The sequence below is a fragment of the Martes martes genome, assembly GCF_963455335.1.
Source record: "Martes martes genome assembly, chromosome: 1".
Taxonomy (NCBI): Eukaryota; Metazoa; Chordata; class Mammalia; order Carnivora; family Mustelidae; genus Martes; species Martes martes.
The window spans coordinates 80,571,552-80,595,484 of NC_137888.1; the positions used below are offsets into that span (position 1 = coordinate 80,571,552).

Here is a 23,933-nt window from a genome sequence, read left to right on the forward strand (position 1 = left end):
CCTGTTTTTCATCACCTTTTGCCTACTTAATTGTAGCATTCCACAATGATTCTCATCTGAAACAAGTAGTATGGTGTTTGCCAAATGGTGATTTTCTACTCCTAGCATACCTACTACATTTTTTGGTTGGCATTCTACTGTAAGGAAGAGTTTTTCCCTCCTCCCCTTGTATTTCTTTATTCAATTGATTTATTCAGTTATTTATATCATTATGATCTCATAGATTCTGATTTTATTCTATGATTTATAATTCGTTACTGCCATTATTTATTTTGTTACCACAACTATCCCCAACATGTCCTTTTGGACTGCCTTTGACATGTCTCCATCTTTTTTTTTTTTTTCTTTTTTTTCCCTGAGGACTTTTTGCTTACCCAGCACAAGATGTTCCAAACTTGCCTGTGCTTTCCCCGGCCCTGTAATCAGCCATTTCTCCCAAGGAGTCCTGGTCCTGTTAATGGAATGCAGTATTGTGTGGCCAGGATCTGGATGCCATTACCTAATTTTTTAAATAACATATTAGCTTTGCGGTAGGTACTTATTTTAACCAGTATACTTTTTTTTTTTTTTAACTAATTGGGAAGCAAAAACATTTTTGAAATCACTGCTTTTAGTTTCAAGAAGCACTGCTCATTGTTTCCTTAGCCTGAAATGTTCCCAAGGAAGACATCTTGATCCCCTTAGTTGGAATTAAACACCCTGCCTTCTTCACGTGTACGTACAGCATGATACTTCCTCTATTTTGCACTTACCTTTTCCTGCCTTACTTTGGAGATGGCAGTTCATGAGTGAAGAACAACCCAGGAACTCATGGTCTCTTTCTCCATCGTTCTCTATCTATCCTGTCAAATTTCCTATATTGAAAGAGGTTCACTTGTAAAAGTTGCCAGGCAATGAAGGCCAAGTAGGAAAGAGAAATGGTCCATGTTACTGTGACACAGAGAAGCACCCTGCATTCGCACATGCACACTGGGCAGGCCCCCAGAGGAAGTGAGTGATCCCAAGGAACAAAATGGTTCCCGTTGGCTCCCAAAGGAGTTCTACAGTTAGCATCTTCTCCCCTTAGTGTAAACTGTCATGCTCTATCAGGACTTCCTGGTCCACTCAACTGGCACAACTCTGACAATTTCTAAAATGTTGAAATGTTCTCTGTGTTAAAGAGCAGACTAGAAGCACAGTGCTTGTTTTCACTTACTAGCTGGGTGTCCTTGAGCAATTTACTCACCTTCGTTGTGGCCCCATTTTCTCACGTGCAAATAAGAATAGCAATCATAGACCTTTTCTTTGAGATTGTTTTGGTGATTGAGTTCATATAAAGTATTTAGAATAAGGCCAGCTGTATTAAAAGAGCTAAATTACTATTAATGGTTATTCTTAATACTTCAGAAGACAGAAGGCCCTTATATTTATGTGAGGGAGCCTCACAAAATGTGGCATGGAAATATACAAAAGTTCAGGGCAGAAAGGATTAGGTCAAACGAGGGTTTTGTGTCTAATTAAAGATCAAACCCCAAGATGGACAATTCATTATACCTTTCCAGTCACCCACCCCATTCTTGCTGCTCTTTGCCTTACAACCAGGCATGCCTTTCCCGTGAAGCACAAGGCAGTGTGCTCTGCGTGGAAAAGGTGGATATGGGGTCGGTGGGTGTGAGGGAAGCTGGACAAGCCGCAGAGTAAACATGAAACATTTTCCTTCTGTGTCAGTTTTACTCAAAGATGCATAAAGAAAAATATTACTATTGCTTTAAAGCAAATGCTTTTTTGAGGTGTAAGGTAACCTTTTGCATACATGTTTATGCTAAAGCCAAATCTGTCTAAATAACATTTGCTTTTGTGGCCACTTTAGTGGCTCACGTGGTAGAAACATTGAAGAAGCATTGCCTTTCCGTGAAAAACCTTGCTAAATCCTTTCTTCGCAGAAGATTCTAATAACATGTGGGGCAGTGAAAAAGATACAAGACGCATGTTCTGCTTGTATCAGGAGCCCTTAATCTCCTTCTTTGGGACTTTCCTTCCCATTTTTCACCTTCTTCCCATTCCCCACCCATATATGGAGGTTTTCCCTTATTTTCTTTATTAAAATCTTCTAGAAGGAGGCTAGTCTGTCCCCCTGGGTCTGCCCTGGGATGCCACCACTGGGCCTGCCTTATATTTCAACATACAGAGCAGCAGGAGCCTCATTTCATATAGGAACAGAGGTAGTATTCCCTCCTTACCAGGTAGTTCACTGTTGGAAAGCTGAGAAAATCATTCCACTCTACCATATCAAGTTTAAAAGTTGCCTTTTAGTTAGCTGCCATTGGTTAGTTACCAGATACCTGACAGAGACAAGCTCTGCAGAGCCAGCATGGATTTGGGGCTGCCAGCGAGCTACATCTGCTGTTGGAACAGTGGGTTTAGTATCACTAAGATGAATATGTAGCATCTTCTTTCAGCCGTCTCCCATGGCAGAACCAGGAAGGAAGGCCAGCTCTACATTTTTTTTTTCAGTTCTACATTTTTAAAGAAGCAATAAAGATTGCTTCCTGTTACAGCAAAAAAAAAAAAACCAAAAAACAAAAAACAAACCCCCCCCCAAAAAAAACTGGATTTGCCAGTAGAAAATCTCATTAGGATAAATATTTTTTTTTACTCTCATCAATCCCCTGCCAAGTTGCTTGCTTTATTCTTACATCCACAAGATAGAATTCCTTTTAAAATAGAGTTAAAAGCCTGTCCCAAGAAGCTGGTACACAGACAGACAGTTGTATAAATAAAAAGCTCCAGACAGGATAATAGAAGAAGCTACATGTCAGGATGCCACGTCTGTCTGTCTGGCCAAGGAGGATGACATTCCACAACTGTAAAGATCATAAGTTTAAGGCTTGAGTCAGATATTGACAATGCAATCGCAGATGCTCCCTGGTATAAAAATAACTATTCCACTATTAATGAATATAGAAATATTGGGCGCCATGTACGATGGGTGGGTTTTGTTCCCTTTGCTTTTTTTTTTTATAATTTTTAAATTTTTTTATAAACATATATTATTAGCGCCCGGGGTACAGGTCTGTGAATCGCCAGGTTTACACACTTCACAGCACTCACCATAGCACATACCCTCCCCAATGTCCACAACCCCACCACCCTCTCCCTACCTCCCTACCCCTGGCAACCCTCAGTTTGTTTTGTGAGATTAAGAGTCTCTTATGGTTTGCCTCCCTCCCGATCCCATCTTGTTTCTTGTATTCTTTTCCTACCCCTCAAGCCCCCCATGTTGTATCTCCACTTCCTCATATCAGGGAGGTCATAAGATAGTTGTCTTTCTCCGATAGACTTATTTCGCTAGGCATAATGGCAAGATTTCATTTCTTTGGATGGCTGCATAGTATTCCATTGTATATACATACCACATCTTCTTTATCCATTCATCTGTTGATGGACATCTAGGTTCTTTCCATAGTTCGGCTATTGTGGACATTGCTGCTATAAACATTTGGGTGCACGTGCCCCTTCGGATCACTACATTTGTATCTTTAGGGTAAATACCCAATAGTGCAATTGCTGGGTCATAGGGTAGCTCTATTTTCAACTTTTGGAGGAACCTCCATGCTGTTTTCCAGAGTGGTCGCACTAGCTTGCATTCCCACCAACAGTGTAGGAGGGTTCCCCTTTCTCTGCATCCTTGCCAGCATCTGTCATTTCCTGACTTGTTAATTTTAGTCATTCTGACTGGTGTGAGGTGGTATCTCATTGTGGTTTTGATTTGTATTTCCCTGATGCCGAGTGACATGGAGCACTTTTTCATGTGTCTATGGCCATCTGGAGGTCTTCTTTGCAGAAATGCCTGTTCATGTTTTCTGCCCATTTCTTGATTGGATTATTTGTTCTTTGGATGTTGAGTTTGATAAGCTCTTTATAGATTTTGGATACTAGCCCTTTATCTGATACATCATTTGCAAATATCTTCTCCCATTCTGTCAATTGTCTTTTGGTTTTGTTAACTGTTTCCTTTGCTGTGCAAAAGCTTTTGATCTTGATGAAGTCCTAATAGTTCATTTTTGCTCTGGCTTCCCTTGCCTTTGGCAATGTTCCTAGGAAGAATTTGCTGTGGCTGAGGTTGAAGAGGTTGCTGCCTGTGTTCTCCTCAAGGATTTTTTTTTTTTAAGATTTTATTTATTTATTTGACAGACAGAGATCACAAGCAGGCAGAGAGGCAGGCAGAGAGAGGGAGAGGAAGGGAAGCAGGCTCCCTGCTGAGCAGAGAGCCCAATTCGGGGCTTGATTCCAGGACCCTGGGATCATGACCTGAGCCAAAGGCAGAGGCTTTAACCCACTGAGCCACCCAGGTGCCCCTCCTCAAGGATTTTGATGGATTCCTTTCTCACATTGAGGTCCTTCGTCCATTTTGAGCCTATTTTCATGTGTGGTGTAAGGAAATGGTCCAATTTCATTTTTCTGCATGTGGCTGTCCAATTTTCCCAACACCATTTGTTGAAGAGGCTGTCTTTTTTCCATTGGACATTCTTTCCTGCTTTGTTGAAGATTAGTTGACCATAGAGTTGAGGGTCTATTTCTGGGCTCTCTATTCTGTTCCATTGATCTATATGTCTGTTTTTGTGCCAGTACCATACTGTCCTGATGATGACAGCTTCCTAATAGAGCTTGAAGTCTGGAATTGTGATGCCACCAACTTTAGCTTTCTTTTTCAATATTCCTCTGGCTATTCAAGGTCTTCTCTGGTTCCATATAAATTTTAGGATTATTTGTTCCATTTCTTTGAAAAAAACTGGATGGGATTTTGGTAGGGATTGCATTAAATGTGTAGATTGCTTTGGGTAGCATAGACATTTTCACAATGTTCTTCCAATCCATGAGCATGGAACATTTTTCCATTTCTTTGTGTCTTCCTCAATTTCTTTCATGAGTACTTTATAGTTTTCTGAGTATAGATTCTTTGCCTCTTTGGTTAGGTTTATTCCTAGGTATCTTATGGTTTTGGGTGCAATTGTAAATGGGATTGACTCCTTAATTTCTCTTTCTTCTGTCTTGTTGTTGGTGTAAAGAAATGCAACTGATTTCTGTGCATTGATTTTATATCCTGACACTTTACTGAATTCCTGTATGTGTTCTAGCAGTTTTGGAGTGGAGTCTTTTGGGTTTTCCACATATAGTATCATATCATCTGTGAAGAGTGATAGTTTGACTTCTTCTTTGCTGATTTGGATGCCTTTAATTTCCTTTTGTTGTTTGATTGCTGAGGCTAGGACTTCTAGTACTATGTTGAATAGCAGTGGTGATAATGGACATCCCTGTCGTGTTCCTGACCTTAGTGGAAAAGCTCTCAGTTTTTCTCCATAGAGAATGATATTTGCGGTGGGTTTTTCATAGATGACTTTGATAATATTGAGGTATGTGCCCTCTATCCCTACACTTTGAAGAGTTTTGATCAGGAAGGGATGCCGTACTTTGTCAACCATTTGCTTTTTAGTATCTCAGTGAACTGATCTGTCCTTCCCAGCCTCAGACTGTGAGCAATGAATGCTGTTCAAGGCACCTACAATGTGTTTGTTATATGTTTATGGTATTTTTGTTACAATAACCTGAACAGACTAAGACAGCCATGTTCTATGATAAAATTGGTGGAGCTTAACTGGTAAGAGCAAAACTTTAAAAGCTTTGGCAGAAGGAAGAAAATCTTTTTTTCTAATTTTAATATCTTCATTTGTATCAGAGAGATATCCCACATCAGGAGAAGACCCATGTTCAAACTAAAAAAACTCCTTTCCCAAGCACTGACTACTAACACTGTCAGGACAGAAATCATCTCTTTACCACCTTTTAGTGTTAGCCAAATACGGCTGTTACAAACGGATAGTTTGGAATCACCTAGTTTTAGTAGGAAACAGTGGGGCCACATTTAGATTATATTTAAGGAAGAGGTGTGATTTTATGATCTGTAGTCAACATACTTATTTCTTGGAGAGTGTCAGCAGGCAAGAGTAGAAAGATCGGAGGGGGTGGTAGGAGAGTTACAGAGAAATAATGAGGGAGAGAGCTGTACTGAAAGATAAGAAAGTGATGTCATTGCCTTAGGGAAGTCACTTGGCCATTCTTACCGAGGTGTGAAATGAACAGTTGCTCTTTTGCTAGGGTTAAAGAGCACCATGTCTGATGGAGGAAGAAATAAAAGTATACAGCATCACACAGCCTCCCCCTCCATAGGGGGCACTGATGAATGAGTGGAGTCCCCAGAGCAGTAGCTTTTCTCTGTTCAGGAAAAGTCACAGCAATTTCAGGCTCTTACTTGAGGGAGCTGCTCTTATTTGCACGTTCTGCAAATGGGATTTTTTGGTTCTGGAGTTTTATTCGGTTTGAGATGAAGTGAAAGGTAGAGTGGGAGGGAGGCATCACAGAGGAAGGCAGGGAAATGCCACAGAACTCAAATCCAATTCAATTATCTCTCAACCTCCACCGTTCTTTCAAGTTGGGGGTTAGGCTAATGATGGCCAAACCTTTTCACCAGTCTTACGTACGTGGCCCAAGGTCTTATTTTGGAACCTGGGGGTACTTACCAACTACTGTTTTTGTTTAGGGCCTTTGGACTTCAGGTCAAAGAGAGACTAAAAGTGTCAAAATGCATTCCACAGTTCAGAATCAGGTTCAGAAATCACATCTGGGCGATCTCAGAGGCTCAGTTCAAAGTGTCTAGGGTCCAAAATAACAACGTTTGGCAAAGTAGAGAGGTTGAGAACCACATGCCCTCTGGGGACAGGTTAGCTGCAGGGTGAGGACAACACGCTGTCCTTAGAGACTTACAGCTCCATTCTGGGGTTAGTTTTGAACAAAGTTTAAATTGAAAGGTTTTACTGACTTGACTCAGTCCATGAATTGCTTCCTAGTCTCTTGAATCTAGTCTGTCCTGATCATTTTGGCCTATGTCCTGATCCAGAAAGCTTCTATCTTGTGAACCATCTTGTGAAGACCACTTTTTCTCTGAGCTTCAACAGCTCACATGAAGACACAATCCCTTTTCTGGCTCTTTTTTTCAGAGAGTCATCAAATTTAAAGTCTCTCTTCAAGGAGGCAAAAAGATAGCTTACGCTTCCCAGGTCATTCGTATACATCATGAACCATAGTCATCACGCATTAAAAGCAAACGGATGGATTCACAGACCTGTACCCCTGGGCCTAATAATACATTATATGTTAATTAAAAAAAAAAAAAAGCAAATGGATGGATAACCACACACAAGGCATTTCATGTTCACAGATGCATGGTGGGATTAAGCAAATGCCCTGTTATTTTTCTGTCCCCAACCCACCTTCTCCCACAATGCACAATATACAAAGCCGCCTAGAACTTCAAAGCTAGAAGAGGCCTCACAGGCTCTCTGCTGAGCACTTGCCCAAGTAACTCTGAGCCTCAGCTGCTTCACCAATGAAATGTGGGTTAAGATATTTTCCAGCAAAACAGTTTTTAGAAAGATTACCTATGTGCTCAATTAACATCAGTCTGCTCACTTGTGTTGAAGAAACTGAGATTCAACAAGGTCAAGGGAGGCTCCCAAAGCAGTGACAGTGATGGGACAAAAGTGATGGGTCTCCTGAATCCCAGTGTGTCTTCTGGGAGGCAAAGGAAGTCCGGCTTCCCTCAGACACGCAGTAAGGCTAAACCTGACATACTCCATTTATAGGTCTGAGTTTCCATTCCTGTGAAAAAGGATAGTTCTCTGTCTCCAGACACTCAGCTGAGCACTGAGAGAGGATCCTCCACAGCCAGGATAAAGGACGCATAAAGCAAGGAGAAACCTCTAAGCCACAAAGAGGTACCATTATAAATGCACCACCACAAGTTTCTGAAGTTAAATAAGCAAATGAATGAAGGAAGTTAAATAAACAAACAGCCAGTTTGGAGGGAAAACTGTGCCCAGGTTTAGCCCTATGTTTTCTAAGTGTCTGTAACTCCTTAGAGGAAACCAAGTCCCTACATTTTCCCAGTGCTTCAGCCTCCACCATAGTCCTCTCCTCTGAAAAAAAAAAAAAAAAAAAAGGATCTGGGGGTGCCTGGGTGGCTCAGTGGGTTAAAACCTCTGCTTTCGGCTCAGGTCATGTTCCCAGGGTCCTGGGATTGAGCATCGGGCTCTCTGCTCAGCAGGGAGCCTGCTTCCTCCTCTCTCTCTACCCGCTTCTCTGCCTACTTGTGATTTCTGTCTGTCAAATAAATAAATAAAATTAAACAAAAAAAAGAAGGATCCGTTAGCACTTAGGTTGAACCATGTGAATGACATTGTCAATAGTCAACCATTTCTGAACTCTAAAAATGGCAATTTCATTGGTTAAAAATATTTGTGAATTAATCTGTAAATGTTCATGTTTTAAGGTGGCACCTTTGCTTGATAGGGATTTTTTCTTTTTTTTTAAATTATAAAATATGATAACACAATTACAGGAATTTTCAGAAGACTTGGAAAACAAGAGAACAAAATTACACATAGTTCCACCATACGGTATAATTATTATTTTGTGTATTTAACTCTTAGCATTTTATAAACATAGTTGAAATATTTAGAATTGTTACTAATATTGAGGTTTTTAATTACACCTTAAAACAATGAAGAGGAACCTACAATGGATTATCTGTAAGGTGTCTTTTGTTTTTATCATTCTGTGTCACTATGACCAGACTGAGTCCATTTTTTAATCAAAACACTAAATTCTGCATGTTTTTGTCTGAAGTTCTTATAGTTTACTGTTCACGCAGCATAACTATTTGCTTACAACTTTTAAAGGTCAAAGGAACGTTTCCCATGAAAGACGGTTTAATGTCAGCAACTATCTTTTTTGGATGACGGCCTATTTAAAAAAACATGTTTATCAACACATTTTTGCACTCAAACAGTTTTATGAAGTCCATTAGCATAAAATGCAGATTTGAAAACAAAGATAACCTACATTACTGAAAGAAGAGTGTCAACTTTCTTTTTTGTAACTAAAATGTTAGAAACTGAGCCTATTTGAGAAGAAACACCAGGGCCATACCCTGCTTGCTTCTTACTCAGTTTGTGTTACAATTTTAGAGTCACGAATTGATCTACACACAGTATCTTATCTCAGGCTTTGAAGAATTCCACAGGATCAATATCGTCTTCACTTTACAAATGGAGAAATGGAATACTCATAGGAATGAAATTGACCTGAAACGTTCATAAGAGCCAGCTGTGTGCTAAGGATACAGGGAACAAGACAGAGCTTCCTGGGGCCTGTGGGTCACATAGCAATGATTGTTTCAACCTGGAAAGGAGTGCACAGGGAAGATTTAACGAAGTTTTTCAGGAGTTCAGATAGTGTTTCTCAAACTTCAAGGTTTTAGAGCTGATGAAAACAACACAAAGGCCTAGGCTCACTGAAGTAGGCTAGGATCTGGACCTTTCTGCCATTCATCAGATTCCTCAGATGATTTCAATTTATACTGAAGTGTGTGTATATGCATGTGGGTGTGCGTGCATGGACGCCTGCATGCCACAGTGACTGTTTACATATGCAGTAAAGTAAGTAATTAAAGGTGAAATTACAGCATGAAGCATTTAGACGAAAGAGCAGAAGAGGAAATGTAGGAGGAAGTTTGTACAGCCTGAAATGGCTTACTTGGGAATGGTATAAAGCAGTGGTTCTCAAAACACACCAGGAAATCTTGGAGGGCTGCTTAAAACACAGACTACTGCGCCCCGCCGCCCACCCTGAATTTGTAACTCAGCAGGTGCAGAGCAAGACCCCAGAATCTGCATTTCTAACAGGTTTCCAGCTGCTGATGCTGCTGGCGCAGGGGCCAGACTTCGGGACAGTGGGTAGAGACAAGCGCAGTAGTTCTAAACCTTGACTGCACTCTAGAAACGTCTGCAGTGAGTTTTTAAAGTACTGACGATGGGGCTTCAGCCCTAGAGATTCTGACATAATAGAACCTTGGTGGAGGGCAGCGTAGTTTTTAAAGCTCCCTCCCGGGGGTGTTTTAATGCACAGTCCCAGCTGAAAACCATGGGTGCTCCAGCTTCTGGAATAGCAGAGGGAGTCCCATGCAGTCCTGGGTTGCCAGATTTAATCCTGGTTGCTGCGTCTCTTTTCCCAAAGGCAGGTGCATGCAGTGCTTGTAATAATCCCCCTAACATCCTTTTCCCACCTGGAATCCACGCTCTGATGAGGATGTTTCTGAAATACATTTCCGTGAACAGGAGTAAAACCAGCTAGACTCCGCGGATTTTTTTTTTCTTTCAACAATGCTGCCCTCTTGTGTTCCTAAATAGCTGAATGGTGTGAAAGCCCACTTCAGCCACCAGGATGGCAATTTCCAGCTACAAAGCTAAACAACTCGGGGTGAGGGGGTTCTTTGAAGTTCAAAAACAACAACAAATTTAACATTCATTAAGCTTAATTTTTAATCTGTGGCAGCCCCTTGCTTCTCCCACCATTTCCCCCTGCATTCAGTGCCGCAGCCTCCTCCAAAGATAAGAACTACGGGCATTTTCTTCTTCATTCCACCAAACCCTTCTCTGCAGAGAGAGAAGCACAACCAATCAGGGAGCAAGAAATTACCACCAACTGAAGTATCTGGGGGCATTGGAGGGTCTCGCATAGGCTCATCCATACTCAGAACCATTCGTTCTCACCTTGTCTTCTCACACAGCCACCTCTTCTTCACTTGATTGATAGCTTATTAAGATTAGAATTCATCACACGGGGGCTCTCATGTCTCCCCACAATGAGTTCGACGCACCTTCTGGAGCTCTGCCCTCTGGATGCTGGGTCCTCTGCACCTCACAGGTACTGCCCGCCCTCCGTCTCACTTGATCAAACCTCCCTCTCCCTTTTCCTCCTGCCCCAGTCCCCAGTTGGGATCATCATTGAGTCCCTCTTTTGAAATCACTTCTTATGGCATGCAGACTCATTTTTAGGTCTCCCGTCTTTAAAATAAAACTCTACTTTGGCCCTAAGTACCCCTTCAGCTACTGAGCCATTTCTCTGCTCCATTCACTTCCATACTTGGAAAGAGTCTACTCAGGTTGTGTCTAAAGCCCGTCCTCCCCCTCCCCACCTCTTTCCTCCATCTGCTCCCACCTGGCTGTGGTCCCATGGCACCACTGACACTGAAATGGCTCTTCTCATGGCCAGCAAGGGCGTCCCTGGTGTGTGCCAAAGGCAGTGGACACTGCTTTGTACTCTCTGAACGCTCAGTGTGTTCCACTCTGTGGACACAGCTCCTTCTCCAAGCACGCTCTGCTCTTAATTCTGCAACATCTCATGACCTGGCTTCCTTCCTACTCCTCTGGCCGCTGATGAACCGGAACCCAGCCCTCCTGGGCTGGCTTGTAGAACCTTCTCTGTGTCCACGGCAGACTCCCCTTATGTGGTCTCATCCACTGCTGTGAATTTAAAGACAACTAATAGACTGATCAGTGATATATATGTCACCTCCAGCCCGAGTTGCTGTCCCTGTCATCTGTCCACTGATTTCTACTGGACATCTCCCCATTAGTATCTCACAGGCATCCCCATTCATCACAAATTCAAAGAGAAACCCTTGATTTTTCTCCCAAAACCTGTTGCTCCCTCAGTCTTCCTTATCCCTGTATAGGACCAGATATCTGGGAGATCATCTTGATTCCTTCCTTTCCCTCACTTGCTACATTCAGTCCAGTCTCAAGGCCGGTGGATTCTACCAAAATATATTTTGAATCCATCCCTGTCTGTCTGTCTTTACTACGACCAGCCACCCTCATCTCCTGCCTGGAATACTGCGATTCCCTCCTCAAGATCTTCCTGCTCCCTTTAGTCCTCCCCTCACAACGGATTCCCTACGGCAGAGTCAGAAATAATGTTCTAAAATGTAAACTACATCCTCTTGTAGCCTTCCCGCTAAACTCTGAATAACATACAAACAACATGGTTTGCCCTCTGCCAACTGTCTCTTCTACCCCTGTCCTCCTCCCTTACTCAGCTCCCGCCACAATGGCTGCCTTCTGATTGCTAGAGCTCTCTAAGCTCTGTCCTGCACATGTTCCATCTGCCTAGAATGAACGCTCTTTCCTTGTTCTTCACACGGCTGGCTCCTTTTTTATTCTTGATGCCTAAACATTACTCCTCAGGGAAACCCTCTTGACCTCATTCCTTATCTCAGACCCCGGTTTGTTTTCTTCACAACACTTCACATCTTGTATTTACTTCCTTGTGTACATCACCCTCTCCCCCTCTCAACTTTTGACTCCCTGAGTCCAAGAGCTCTGTATTCGTTTTGCTCACAGATGAACCCAGCAACTGGCAGAGTCCCTGGCAAATATTAGGTTTTTAATATGTGCGTGTTGAATGAGAGAATGAAGGTACAGAAAGAGCCACAAGCGCCATTTCCTCTTACTGCTCTCGTCAGAGCCTCAATGACAACCGGCCACTGAACTGTCCTGTGCTCAGCTTACTGATTACAGAATAGAGACAGGGCACCTTGGGTTCAATTTATCCTCTGTCAACCTCACCAGTGTTTGCCAACATGTGTGATTCACCATGTTGATTCACCATCCCCTGCCCCTAGCGCTGCAGACCCTTAATGAATACTGCTGATGAAATGGGCCCCTCAGCTCCAAAGGAAGCGGGGTGTGAAGGGAAGGGGGCTGGGGCAACCACGGAGGGGTCCAAACAGAGCGAAGGCTTCTGGGAAGAGGTTTAAATAATGGCTCTCTGCTTCCAGAAGTGTTCACCATAGGCACTCATTTCCAGTAGTATGATAAAAGGAAAACATTTCATAGAACTTTCTTGTATCTCATTTGCTTTACAAAGGAAAAAGGAACTTATAGTTTGAGTTGCTAAGTAATAACCTGATATTTGGGAGTCTTTCTCAAAGAAAGAAAAATATTTTTCTTATAAGCCGAATTCTACCTCTGTTGAGTAGACAACGGTGAGTAAAAGCATTCCCATCTTCCAAACAAAGAAACCAAGGGCAATTTAAGAGCCAAACAAGCAAGGAAACCAAGTCCCCAACCCTAGCTGTCTCACTCTATATCCTGTCCCTTACCAGCTTAGACAGTGCTTGCTTGTGAGAAATAAAATAAGAATACATCCACCTCAACTCAACTCTGAGACAAGGATTTGATTTTTCTGAAGGACATGTACTGTACAGGTATTATTAGTAGGACACAGAGAAGCCTGAGGCCTGCGACCCCTAGAAAATGTTAAATGACCTGGCATTCTGGGTGTTTGACCCACTTTGTGGGAGAAATCCAGCCATGCCATTGACTTTTTACACCACTGAACTTGAGGCTCTCCATGCTCTCTGGTTTTGTATTACATCTAGCTGGTGCCAAGAGGATTAGCTCAACTCCAGCTCTCCGTGGAAAGGATTCATTCTCCTGTTTAGGCAATGTGATGTCAACCTGAAAGAAGCCGATGAGCAAACTCCATGGGGCCAGAAAGCTGGCCCCGGTGAAGTGCATTACATGGATGTCTCAGAATAAAGTTAAGTTTGACGTGGTCAAGGACAGGGTGTGCCATTGTGGGCTGGGAGCCACTGTGGCTCAACTGTTTGTGCAGCATTTAATATGTTTATCTTTCTGCTAAACATATTGTTGTTGAGTCATCTCTATTACACAGACACCCTGTGTGAGGCCCAGCTCTGCAAATCCAACACACAAAGACAGGCCTTCTATCCTCAGTGACCTTACATTCTGCAAAGTCAAACTAATGCTTCCTCTTACTTCTCACTTCGTTAAGGTACCCAGTCTTTGAGAAAGGTTATTCATACGTTCTTTTATAGGGCAGCAACCATGAAGTAATAGAAGTCAAGGAAGAATTTGAAAGTGGTCATCATGTCTTTAATATCATTTAGTAGTAGTGCTGCAAGCTGAAAATGGAAAATCGGTTTACTCCAAAGAACCAGCAGCCTCCAAACCATCAGCATTTCTTGTTAGACTATTATGTTGTCACCAATGTCCAAATAATTATGTTAATAAAACAAATAATAGCATTAAACTTCTAAGCCATGGGCGTGGGGGGGGGCGGCACACCAAAGATCACGTAACTCCAAAAAGTAGAGAAACTAATGAAATGCTGTTTGGCCTTCTGTAGAAATTGTTCGAGCCATGACACATGTGATAAACCAAGGAATGGCGATGTATTGGGGGACCTCTCGGTGGAGTGCTATGGAGATCATGGTAACTTCATTTCTATTTTTAAATGGCCAATACATACTTTATTGCTGTTTTTTTTTCAGATAGTGTGTGTAAATTACAAGACCTTTTGCAAACTTTCCTAACAATCACCATGACACTAGAATGCTATGATTGATTCTGTCATTTCAGGGATGGATATGGGGTGAGGGTGGATCTCATCAGCTCAGAATACAGCAGGGAAGGTGCAGGTCTCTAGCAGGAATCATATTCTAGTATGTTCTTCAGTGGCAAGATACAATGAATACAGTTCATTGTATGAATGAATTCATGAATTTCCCAGCTAATGAGATACATGAACAAAACAGTCTGGCTTCCTTTTTTAAAAACTGTATTAAGTAACTGTACTGTTTATAACCTGCTAATGACACATCATTTCTATATGTTAGTCTGCATTTTATTTCTTTAGAAACCACAATTGGTCTTGTCACGGACTATTATGGTTCACATACAGACTAATTTGTCCTGGACTTTACCCAGTCCAGAACCTCCCCCAAAATAATAAGGATTTCACGCATTTGATATTGCTTATAGTGAGCCTGATGGTCACAACTTCGCTTATTACTTGGCATCCTACACGTTTCTTGGTTTGTATTGATTGCACTAAAATGAAGTTTTCTCCAAACTGAAGGTTGCTAGGGGTGGGGCAGAGAGGGATAGGGTGGCTGGGTGATGGCCGTTGGGGAAGGTATGTGCTATGGTGAGTGCTATGAAATGTGTAAGACTGATGATTCATAGACCTGTACCCCTGGGGCTAATAATACATTATACGTTAATAAAAAAATAAAATAAAATGAAGTTTTCTCATGCATATGAATCACAGAGTAGCCTTATTTCTCATGAGTATAAATTCAGTTGCAATCTTATTTCTCTCTAGGAAGCCTATTCCGTAGCAAGGCAGTTCAATATGATCCCACCGGTCTGTGAACAAGCTGAGTACCATCTTTTTCAGAGAGAGAAAGTGGAGGTGCAGCTACCAGAGCTCTACCATAAAATAGGTAATCTTCACCATCAAATTTGCTGATTATTTTTAACAATAGGAGTATCAGTCATTCAGAAAAAAGTGTTACCGAAATGCTTTCCTTAATGGTCCTAATTAACATAGATATTGTGTCAACTATCCATTTCAGAGCCTGGAGAAGAATCAGATGTGCCCACAGGGTGTCTATAGGGTATTACTGATGAAATCCAAGTGGCCGTAAATTGTGACTGGTGTATAAGCTTTACTCAGGAGGTGTTCAAAAAAATGCATATAGAAAGAAGGGCAGAAACAATGAATAAACTCGTTTTTTTCATAGGGTGCTTCTCTAATCAAAGCATGCATCTTTGAGTAGATTATAACTGCCTTTCCAAAAACAACTGTGGATCTATACATCTCTATCTTATCCCCTGTGCCTGGAACTAAGTTAGACCTGGGGAGTTCAAGACTGCCTGACAAGCCTAGCACCACCTGTCTATGTAGGTAAATTAATATATTTTTGGATATATATGTATATATCCAAAAGCAACTCAGAAAAATATTTCTATTGTTGACTTCCATGAAGTCAACATCTACTGAAACATCCTTAACAATAAACATGAAGGGCTCTCAGGTGAAAAGCCTCTTTCTGATCACAAAGCGGCTTCTTTAGAGCTCCACAGACTCTCAAGCCTTCCTACATCATTAGCCGGAGTGTTTTCCATTATAATATATGTGCACCTAGAAATGCCACTTATGGGGCACCTGGGTGGCTCAGTTAGTATATATATGAATATATATATATTCTTATGTATAGAATATGTACATAAGAATTTTGGACATCCAGGGGCGCCTGGGTGGCTCAATGGATTAAAGCCTCTGCCTTCGACTCAGGTCATGATCTCAGGGTCCTGGGATCCAGCCCCACATCGGGCTCTCTGCTCAGCGGGGAGCCTGCTTCCCCCTCTCTCTCTGCCTGCCTCTCTGCCTACTTGTGATCTATCTCTCTCTGTCAAATAAATAAATAAAATCTTTATTAAAAAAAAGAATTTTGGACATCCAAAAAACAGGAATAAGCTACATTTTCAGCCTGGATGTATCAACACAGGGTCCAGAGATAACTTTCTTTCTAAAAAATAGAGATTCCTAAGAAATAGAGCAGGAAAATGCTGGGTAAGGAAAAAAAAAAAAAAAAAGAATAAGACCATCAACAGCAATAAGGATCACTGGCATTGTTAGCATTTGCTCTGTGTTTCGTCTGCGGTAGGCACTGTGCTGCCATGGACCAGGCTCAGGGGACAAGTGAAGCACTGAGGCATTCTCCTGTGCAAGTCAGTGCTGGTCTCTGAGTATAAAAAGAAGCATCCATCTTAGACATCAGCAAAGTATGAGTGAGCTACGTTTTTAGGCCTGCTTGGCTTGAAAACAAGGCCCGCTCCCTATAACCGAGAGTACATGTTCAATTGGCTTACACAAATGAAGCACAACCTATAAATAACTAAATTTTAGGGGTGCCTGGGTGGCTCAGGTGGTTTAGCGTCTGTCTTCAGCTCGGGTCATGATCCCAGGGTCTAGGGATCCAGTCCTGCATTGGGCTCCCTGCTCAGCAGGCAGTCTGCTTCTCCCTCTCCCTCTGCCCCACCCCACCACTCGTGATCTCTCTCTCTCTCAAATAAACAAATTATTTTATAAATAAATAAATATTAATGGAAAGATGTATGCTGGTATTAACTTACTGATCTGACTTGCTGTTTTCCTGTGACTAACCAAGTCCTGTTTTAAACACTCTCACACTTTTAATCTCCGTTTGCACAAGCAACTTATTCCATTTTTTTCTTCTGTAGGAGTTGGAGCAATGACATGGTCTCCACTTGCCTGTGGAATCATCTCAGGAAAATATGGAAACGGAGTGCCTGAAAGTTCTAGGGCTTCACTGAAGGTATTTTCCCCCACTTCTAGAAAAGAGTCTAGGCATGGGAGAGGGGGATGGAAAAAGTTTGAACAGAACAGCTCTGCAGCAGCCTGTGGCTTCCTGGCTCAGGCAGAGCACGGCCTTGGCCAGGCCAATGTCCTCAGGCGGGCTCCCCCAAGCCCCAAGAAGGCCTCTGCTCCATGGCCAAGTATCAGTCAGGCGTTCATAATCTGTCAGCACAGAAAATTCTCCTCCTCTGCAGACTGGGGGAAATGCCCACTGCCCTGGTTGGGTTTATAGGGCTTAAATCCCTATGCTGTTATTAATTCTCATGTTCAAGAAAGCATTTCATTCCTCCTTGGAAATTGATGAAATGTAAAACCCCTTTTCTTTGTAAGAGGATCTATTTTTACTTTTCTTGACAAAACAATTGGGGCAAACCCATTGTAGCTGAGTCAGGCTTGAGGCGGATTGATGTTGGGGGTGGGGGGCAAAGAGGGAGGGTTTGGGAAGCAGATGCAAAGCCAGGCAAGCCTCTGTCTCTGGGGCTCAAGGCTGGTGTTTTTGCAGAGATCGAAAGGCCACAGAGTCTTACAATTTAAATTCTTCTCTGAAACAGAAAGATACTTGACATCACTGACATAAAATTATTTCCGTTCAGAACATCTTGATGATTAATTTATTGGAGAGTACTCCAAACATCCCTCATTAACAACGTGTCTGTTTTTAAAATCTTGAGACAACGTGTAATAACATTAGAATCACAAATGGTAATGTCAAGGGAGAGAGAGAATATTGGCATTTTTAAAAATTCAGACATGGCAGAGGCCCCTAAGGAGCAGAAATCTGACACAGCCTCTTGTTTCCATCTTGTTTCCAAAGTTAGCAGGAGGACAGCCCAAGTTAGGACTGAACCACCAACCCTGTAATCAACTTGCTGGGACGACTGTGACCTTCGCTAATCAGAACCGTTTCAAAGCTCTAGGTCTCCCACTCCTTCTGCTTGTTACAGTTGACCTATTAGCTAGTTTGTTCTCTAAAATAATATCTCCCAAAGCATGGTAACATGCCTATTTCTAGCTTGGCATTATCACAAAATATAATTATCCTAGAATATTAATTGTGCTCTTGCTTCTGAAAATTGCACATTATTCTGAACCAAGTTTAAATAAGTTAGCAAGGAAAAACTATAAGCATCCTATTGAAGAAGATATGAAAAGAAAAAGGCAAAAAAGAAAGTGAAGAAGAAAAGGAAGCATTGAAAATTGCAGTTTTACTGGGCACCTCCTATGTGCCAAGCATTGGGCTAAGCATTTTTATTCATCTCCTTTAATCTGTACAAAATTAAATGGATACAGATGACTCTTAATCAGGTGTGGCTAAGCATGTTGCCTTACATTTTTTCAGAGACTTTTTAAAAAGATTTTATTTATTTGAGAATGGGCGAGAGACACAGAGCACACAGAGGGTGAGGGAGAAGCAGACTCCCTGCTGAGCAGGGAGCCCAGCACGGGGCTCGATCCTAGGACCCCGGATAATGACCTGAGCTGAAGGCAGACATTGAACTGACTAAGCCACCCAGCCACCCCTTCAGAGATGTTTTTAAAAACTCAAAGTACTTCCGCATATGCTGAGTACTGGTTCTCAGACTATCCTTAAAAGAGGGTAAACCTTTCCAGATGTAGAAACAGCACGAAGAGGTCAAATAATAATCCAAGAGCATAAACTGATAATAGTTTATACTAGAACCCAGGTTTCCTGGCTCTGTTTATCTCCCCCGAAGACATTTCTGTCTCCCTACCAACCCAGGTTTCTAATGGAGGAAGAAGCAGCTGAACTGTACTTGGACAGGATTGGCTGACCTCCGTCATTGTTTGGAAGCAGCTTACAATCGGCAAACAAACAAAACAAAAAAACCTTTCACACCTTTTACAAATGAATTAACAAAGGAGAAAGTAAAAAAAAATAATAAAAAGTAAGGAGGTACAAAATACTGAAGGTGGCTAAGTCCAAAAGCAACGCAGAAAAATAATTCTATTGTTGACTTCCATGAAGTCAACATCTACTGAAACATCCTTAACAATAAACATGAAGGGCTCTCAGGTGAAAAGCCTCTTTCTGATCACAAAGCGGCTTCTTTAGAGCTCCACAGACTCTCAAGCCTTCCTACATCATTAGGCGGAATGTTTTCCGTACTAATATATGTGCACCTAGAAATGCCACTTGCGGAACACCTGGCTGGCTCAGCTAGTGTAGCATGCAGCTCTTGTTCACAAGGTCATGAGTTCGAGCCCCACATTGGGCATGGAGCCAACTTAAAATGAAAAAATAAAATTGCTTTAAAAAAAAAGAAAAGCCATTTCTATAGAATAAATGAAGCAAAAAACAGAAATAAATAAATAAATAAATAAAAGATAGAAAGCTAGGCAAGTAGATAAATAAGCCGGCAGCTTTTATCTCCCCCCACCCCAAAGAGAATAAATGGCTGGTGTTTCACATCAGCTATTCTAAGTTAAACCAATAAAATAGACACTGATATTTCATGCTATTGTAAGTACTGAACTTGTATTTGAAAGATATATTAACGGAGTGTGAACCTATCTAGGGGTCTTTTAGAAAGTATCACAAACTGGGGGTCTTCTGGGTGGCTGCATCTGGTCCGCCACTCTAACAGTGACTTCTGTATCTTTGGTCACCACCTCTGTGTTCACTGCCCAGCTGTACACTACTACTTCTTCACATGTCTGTTAGACATCTCCCGTGGGCATTAGTCATACCTAGTGGAATCTATCATCACCCCCCAGAACCTACCCTTCCTTCTTGGTTAATCGTGCCTCCACCCTCCATCTGGCCATCCCAGTCAGAAGCCAAGGGTTATGTCAGACTTGAGTCCTCTCCTCCTTCACTCTTGTCTGGTGGGGCCCCCACTCCTCCAGACCACCTCCTGACTCTCAAAGCCCATTCCCTGCACAGCCCTTGTTCAGACCTTCATCATTTCTTCCCTATTTTGCTGCAGTAACCTCCCATCTGCACTCTCTAATGTTTTTTTTTTTCCTTTTGTCAACTATTGTGTCCAATTATCTTTCCTTTTGTCATCAGTGTGACCAATTATCTTTCTGAAAGACTAATCTGACCATATCATAACCCTGCTTAGAATCTGTTATTCACTTTCCAGTCATTGCTTATAGGACAAACCCAAATCCCATAGAAAAGTATTCAAGGAAATAACCTTGGGATCTAAGTGGTGCCCACTTTTCCGTTCTTGTCTCTCCCCATGTTATATCACTGTACTATTCATCCAAAAGCACTGTACTCTCCTTTGCCTCCCACAAATGCCCTTCTTTTCATCTTGCACTGGAACCCCTCCTCATCTCAAAAGACAGAGCTTGGTCGTCTTCACCTCTTTGAAGCCTGTCCTCACTTTACAGAGCTGAATTATTTGCATCTTCCGCTATTATTCTGTTAACACTTCTTACAGAGAATTTGCAGAATTCTCTCATTGCAAGCGATCAAATTTAATTCAACGAATTTCATCAAAGAAGGGGAACATATACTCACTGGGAAGGCTGGAATGGGGATGGTCTCAGGGTTGACTCAACCATAGACTTGAACTTGTCGGGACTCTCCATCTCCTCTATTTCTCTCTGCATGTGGGCATTGTCTTCTACTGCAAACAGATCCTCTCCATGAGGCCAGGAGTGGGAAAACTGGTGTTTGCAGGTTTACATCCTTACAGACATGTAATGCGAGAGCAGAGACAGCCATCTTTCCTTAGGTCTTTGGTCCAGAGAAGACTGGCCCAGCCTGGGTCATGAGCCAACCTGTCAGATCAATGACAGTGGCCCAAAAGGTAAAGGGCTGTGACCAGCTCCTGTCATACACCGTCATTAGGGGGCATTTTCCATAAAGAAGTGGTACAAACATGGCTTCTGAGGCAGTCAACGAGGGAGGCACCCCAACTACAAAACACTCTTCAAGCTACCAGACAGTGATTTGTGAATATCTCTATGACAGACGCTGAAACTAAGAGCCTGGCACACGACAGGTACTCCATAAATGTTTGTTGAATGAGTGCAATGAGCCATAACGTATTATCAACAAAGTCTGATCAACGGACCAGGTGTGTAGCTTTTAAATAGACATTTTAAATAAAAATGAAAAGTGCAATAAAATTTATGGCCAGCCCTTTCCTGTTGCTGGCAAAATGTCTTACAGAAAAATCATAAAAATATGTAACACCCCCCACCCCAGCCCCGGTCAAATGAAAATAGGAAGATGCAAACTTAAATCAAGGTGGGGGAAGAGGGGCAGTTCGAGTACTCCAGGCGTTATATTAGGAAACTAAACGCGTTGCACAGCCCGTTGTAATTTCCGAAGGAAATTTTTTAGCTTCAGTAGTTTACCTAAACATTTCCACCTCAGCATCAAAGACTGCGCTGCTCTTCTGAGCCAAAGATTTTGAAGTTTAAATTATAATAGTCAGCGATCTTGGATGCTAAATTATTCCAAGACAAAGTCCAGAGATGAAATGTGACTTATTCTGTCCACAGCTTTATAAAGTTGCTGCCTGAGTTTCAATCCATTATTAAGGAACAGCCAACTGTGGAGGCTTCAGGGCCAGACCCACAGACCACTCCTACCCCCAGTGTTACCTGTAAAATGGTCACAGCATGGAGAGATGGCAAAGAAAATAGGCTTTAGGAAAATTCAGAGAATTTTGTGATTTACATATAAAAGCAATAGCCCCCTAATGTGTGCAGAAAAGCTCACATCTTTTGTTTGGCAAATATTTACTGAGTATCTGGCCAGTACTGGGCTCTGTGTTGAGTGCTGAGGGTAGGGAGAAGAAGGCGACAGTCCCTGCCTTCCAGGAAGAACGCGGGTACTTGTTAGGCAAGGTGAAGAAATGAATTAGGAAACCGTGTGGGATCTACAAGCACTGCGGAGTCACGCAGGACTGTCCACAAGGTTGTAGTGGAATAAGGAGGGGGTGTCTGTGCTCATCTGAAAGGTTGCAGAGCTCTATTTTGTACTCTGTGAAGCCCTGGTTGCTCAGACACACCCCCTTCCTGGTCAGTCATACTGGTGGGGCCCCCCTCTGTGGCAAGCACTGATGAAGTTCTAGAACCTAGTTGTGGTGGGGTGAGGTCCGGAGCCGATGACCAAAAAAGAATTCTTGAGACATCTTTGGTGCAAAATGGTGGTTTATTAAAGCACGGGGACAGGACCGGTGGGCAGGAAGAGCTGCTGCCCCGCTATCCTGAGGAGTGGCTGATTAAATACACAGGAGTTGGGTAGTGAGGACAAAGGGGATGATGTTAGTCTCTAAGGAATTTTGGAAGCAAGGTCTCCAGGACCTTGAGGGGCTAGCTATTGTTGGGAGAGAGATTATTTATTACTAGTAGTAAAAATCTTCTTGTGAGACCCTTTAGATGTATATCAGTGGGCCATATGCTTGGGAATGATTCTTGACACTATCTTGGAGATCTAGAGATAAAGTTTCACATTTCTCCTATCAAGTGTCCTTGTTAGTGAAATTTGGGTTTAGAAGAAATTTAACTTTATTTAGGGCTTGAGGAACTGAGTTATTTGCCCCTGGAAATTGTGCTATTGTTAAGATAGCTTCTTTGTTGTAAATCTCTAGGACATTGGTAAACCAAGGGAGACTCCTGTCTTGCAGGATTGTGATCTCTGCAAGTTAACTATTTGTTTTTCTTTTAGGGCAGTCAGGGGTGCCTGAGGAATGTCACATATATTACCCAGGGGAGTGGGTGGAGAGGGGGTGCAAGGTGCCAGCTTTTGCTTTGTCCTCAGCCAGCCTCCTGCTCCCTCATCAGCACTGTGGCAGGACTGGAGACGTTGAGATGAACGAGAAGCCCATCCCTGCCCTCCTCCACTTAGTTAGAAAGATCAACTCCCGACCAAACCACTGCAGCAATGGGGTAAGCCATAGAATAGGGCGGGAAGAAAAAAAATCAGTTTTTGATCCATGGATGACTGCCCAGTCCACACAGCCACACCCACCACCAGTCCTCTTACAAAGAAACACTGGTTCATTTCCCTGTTTATATTTTAATTAAGCCTCCTCTCCTCTCTATGCTAACAGTTTGCCACTTGCAAAGGAGTTAAAGCTATTTATTTCCCAAAACACTTTTGTTTCCTTTGGTATGAGGAAGAGCAGTATAAATACTATGCCTCTACTTTTTCTAAATCCTAGCCTGCTTATGTTTCCCAGTGATTAAAGCAGTGAGGTTTACAGTGCAGAGGGTTGGGGGAGTGACTCGTTAAATGAATGCTTGACGTTCGTTACTTTTAGAAGTCTGTCTCTCAATATGTTACGTCTGCGCGCGTGTATAAATGCACAAACATATACACACAAACTTGTAACTCGATCCTAAGAGTACAAATGCACTCCACATGATAAGGTTTCGAAAACGGAGTTCTAGAAGTGATAGATAAACCAACCATTCCTTGGAATGCAGCTAGTTAGGACAAAAAGCAGTCATCTGGCTATTAGTTTGCAACAATTTTCTTTTTTCCTTTGAAGAACACTGAGCTACTCGTCCCCTGAAAGGTGTTATGAAATTAAAGTGAGGGTCAGTAATGTTTTCCCAGTGAGGACAGGGGAAGTAAGTTCAGGGGCTCTCTGACCCAGCACACTGTCTACCCAGTACACAGGTGTGGTCAGGGAAGGTTCTTGGACCCTAATGGCAGTGGTCATTGTCACGAGGCCCAACTCATCACCGCTGGCACCAGCTGTCTTCTCTGGAGAGGTGCTCCAGGCCACCCTTCCTCCTGGAAGCAGAGGTTTCCCAGAGCTGAGGCTGGGAAAACTCTTGGCCATCTCCCTAAGCAAACTCTCAAGGGAGGAGCC

General features: G+C 42.4%; 1 protein-coding gene across 1 annotated transcript in view; it reads left to right on the top strand.

The window, feature by feature from the left end:
* Nucleotides 1-23,933, top strand: part of KCNAB1 (potassium voltage-gated channel subfamily A regulatory beta subunit 1) — a gene marked incomplete at its 5' end in the record, with an annotated part of 256,557 nt that overhangs the window by 215,017 nt on the left and 17,607 nt on the right. The window contains 3 exons of the mRNA XM_080806500.1: nucleotides 14,089-14,174; nucleotides 15,067-15,187; nucleotides 16,992-17,086. Of these exons, the coding sequence (XP_080662626.1) occupies nucleotides 14,089-14,174; nucleotides 15,067-15,187; nucleotides 16,992-17,086 (302 nt within the window). The remainder of the gene's footprint in view (nucleotides 1-14,088; nucleotides 14,175-15,066; nucleotides 15,188-16,991; nucleotides 17,087-23,933) is intronic.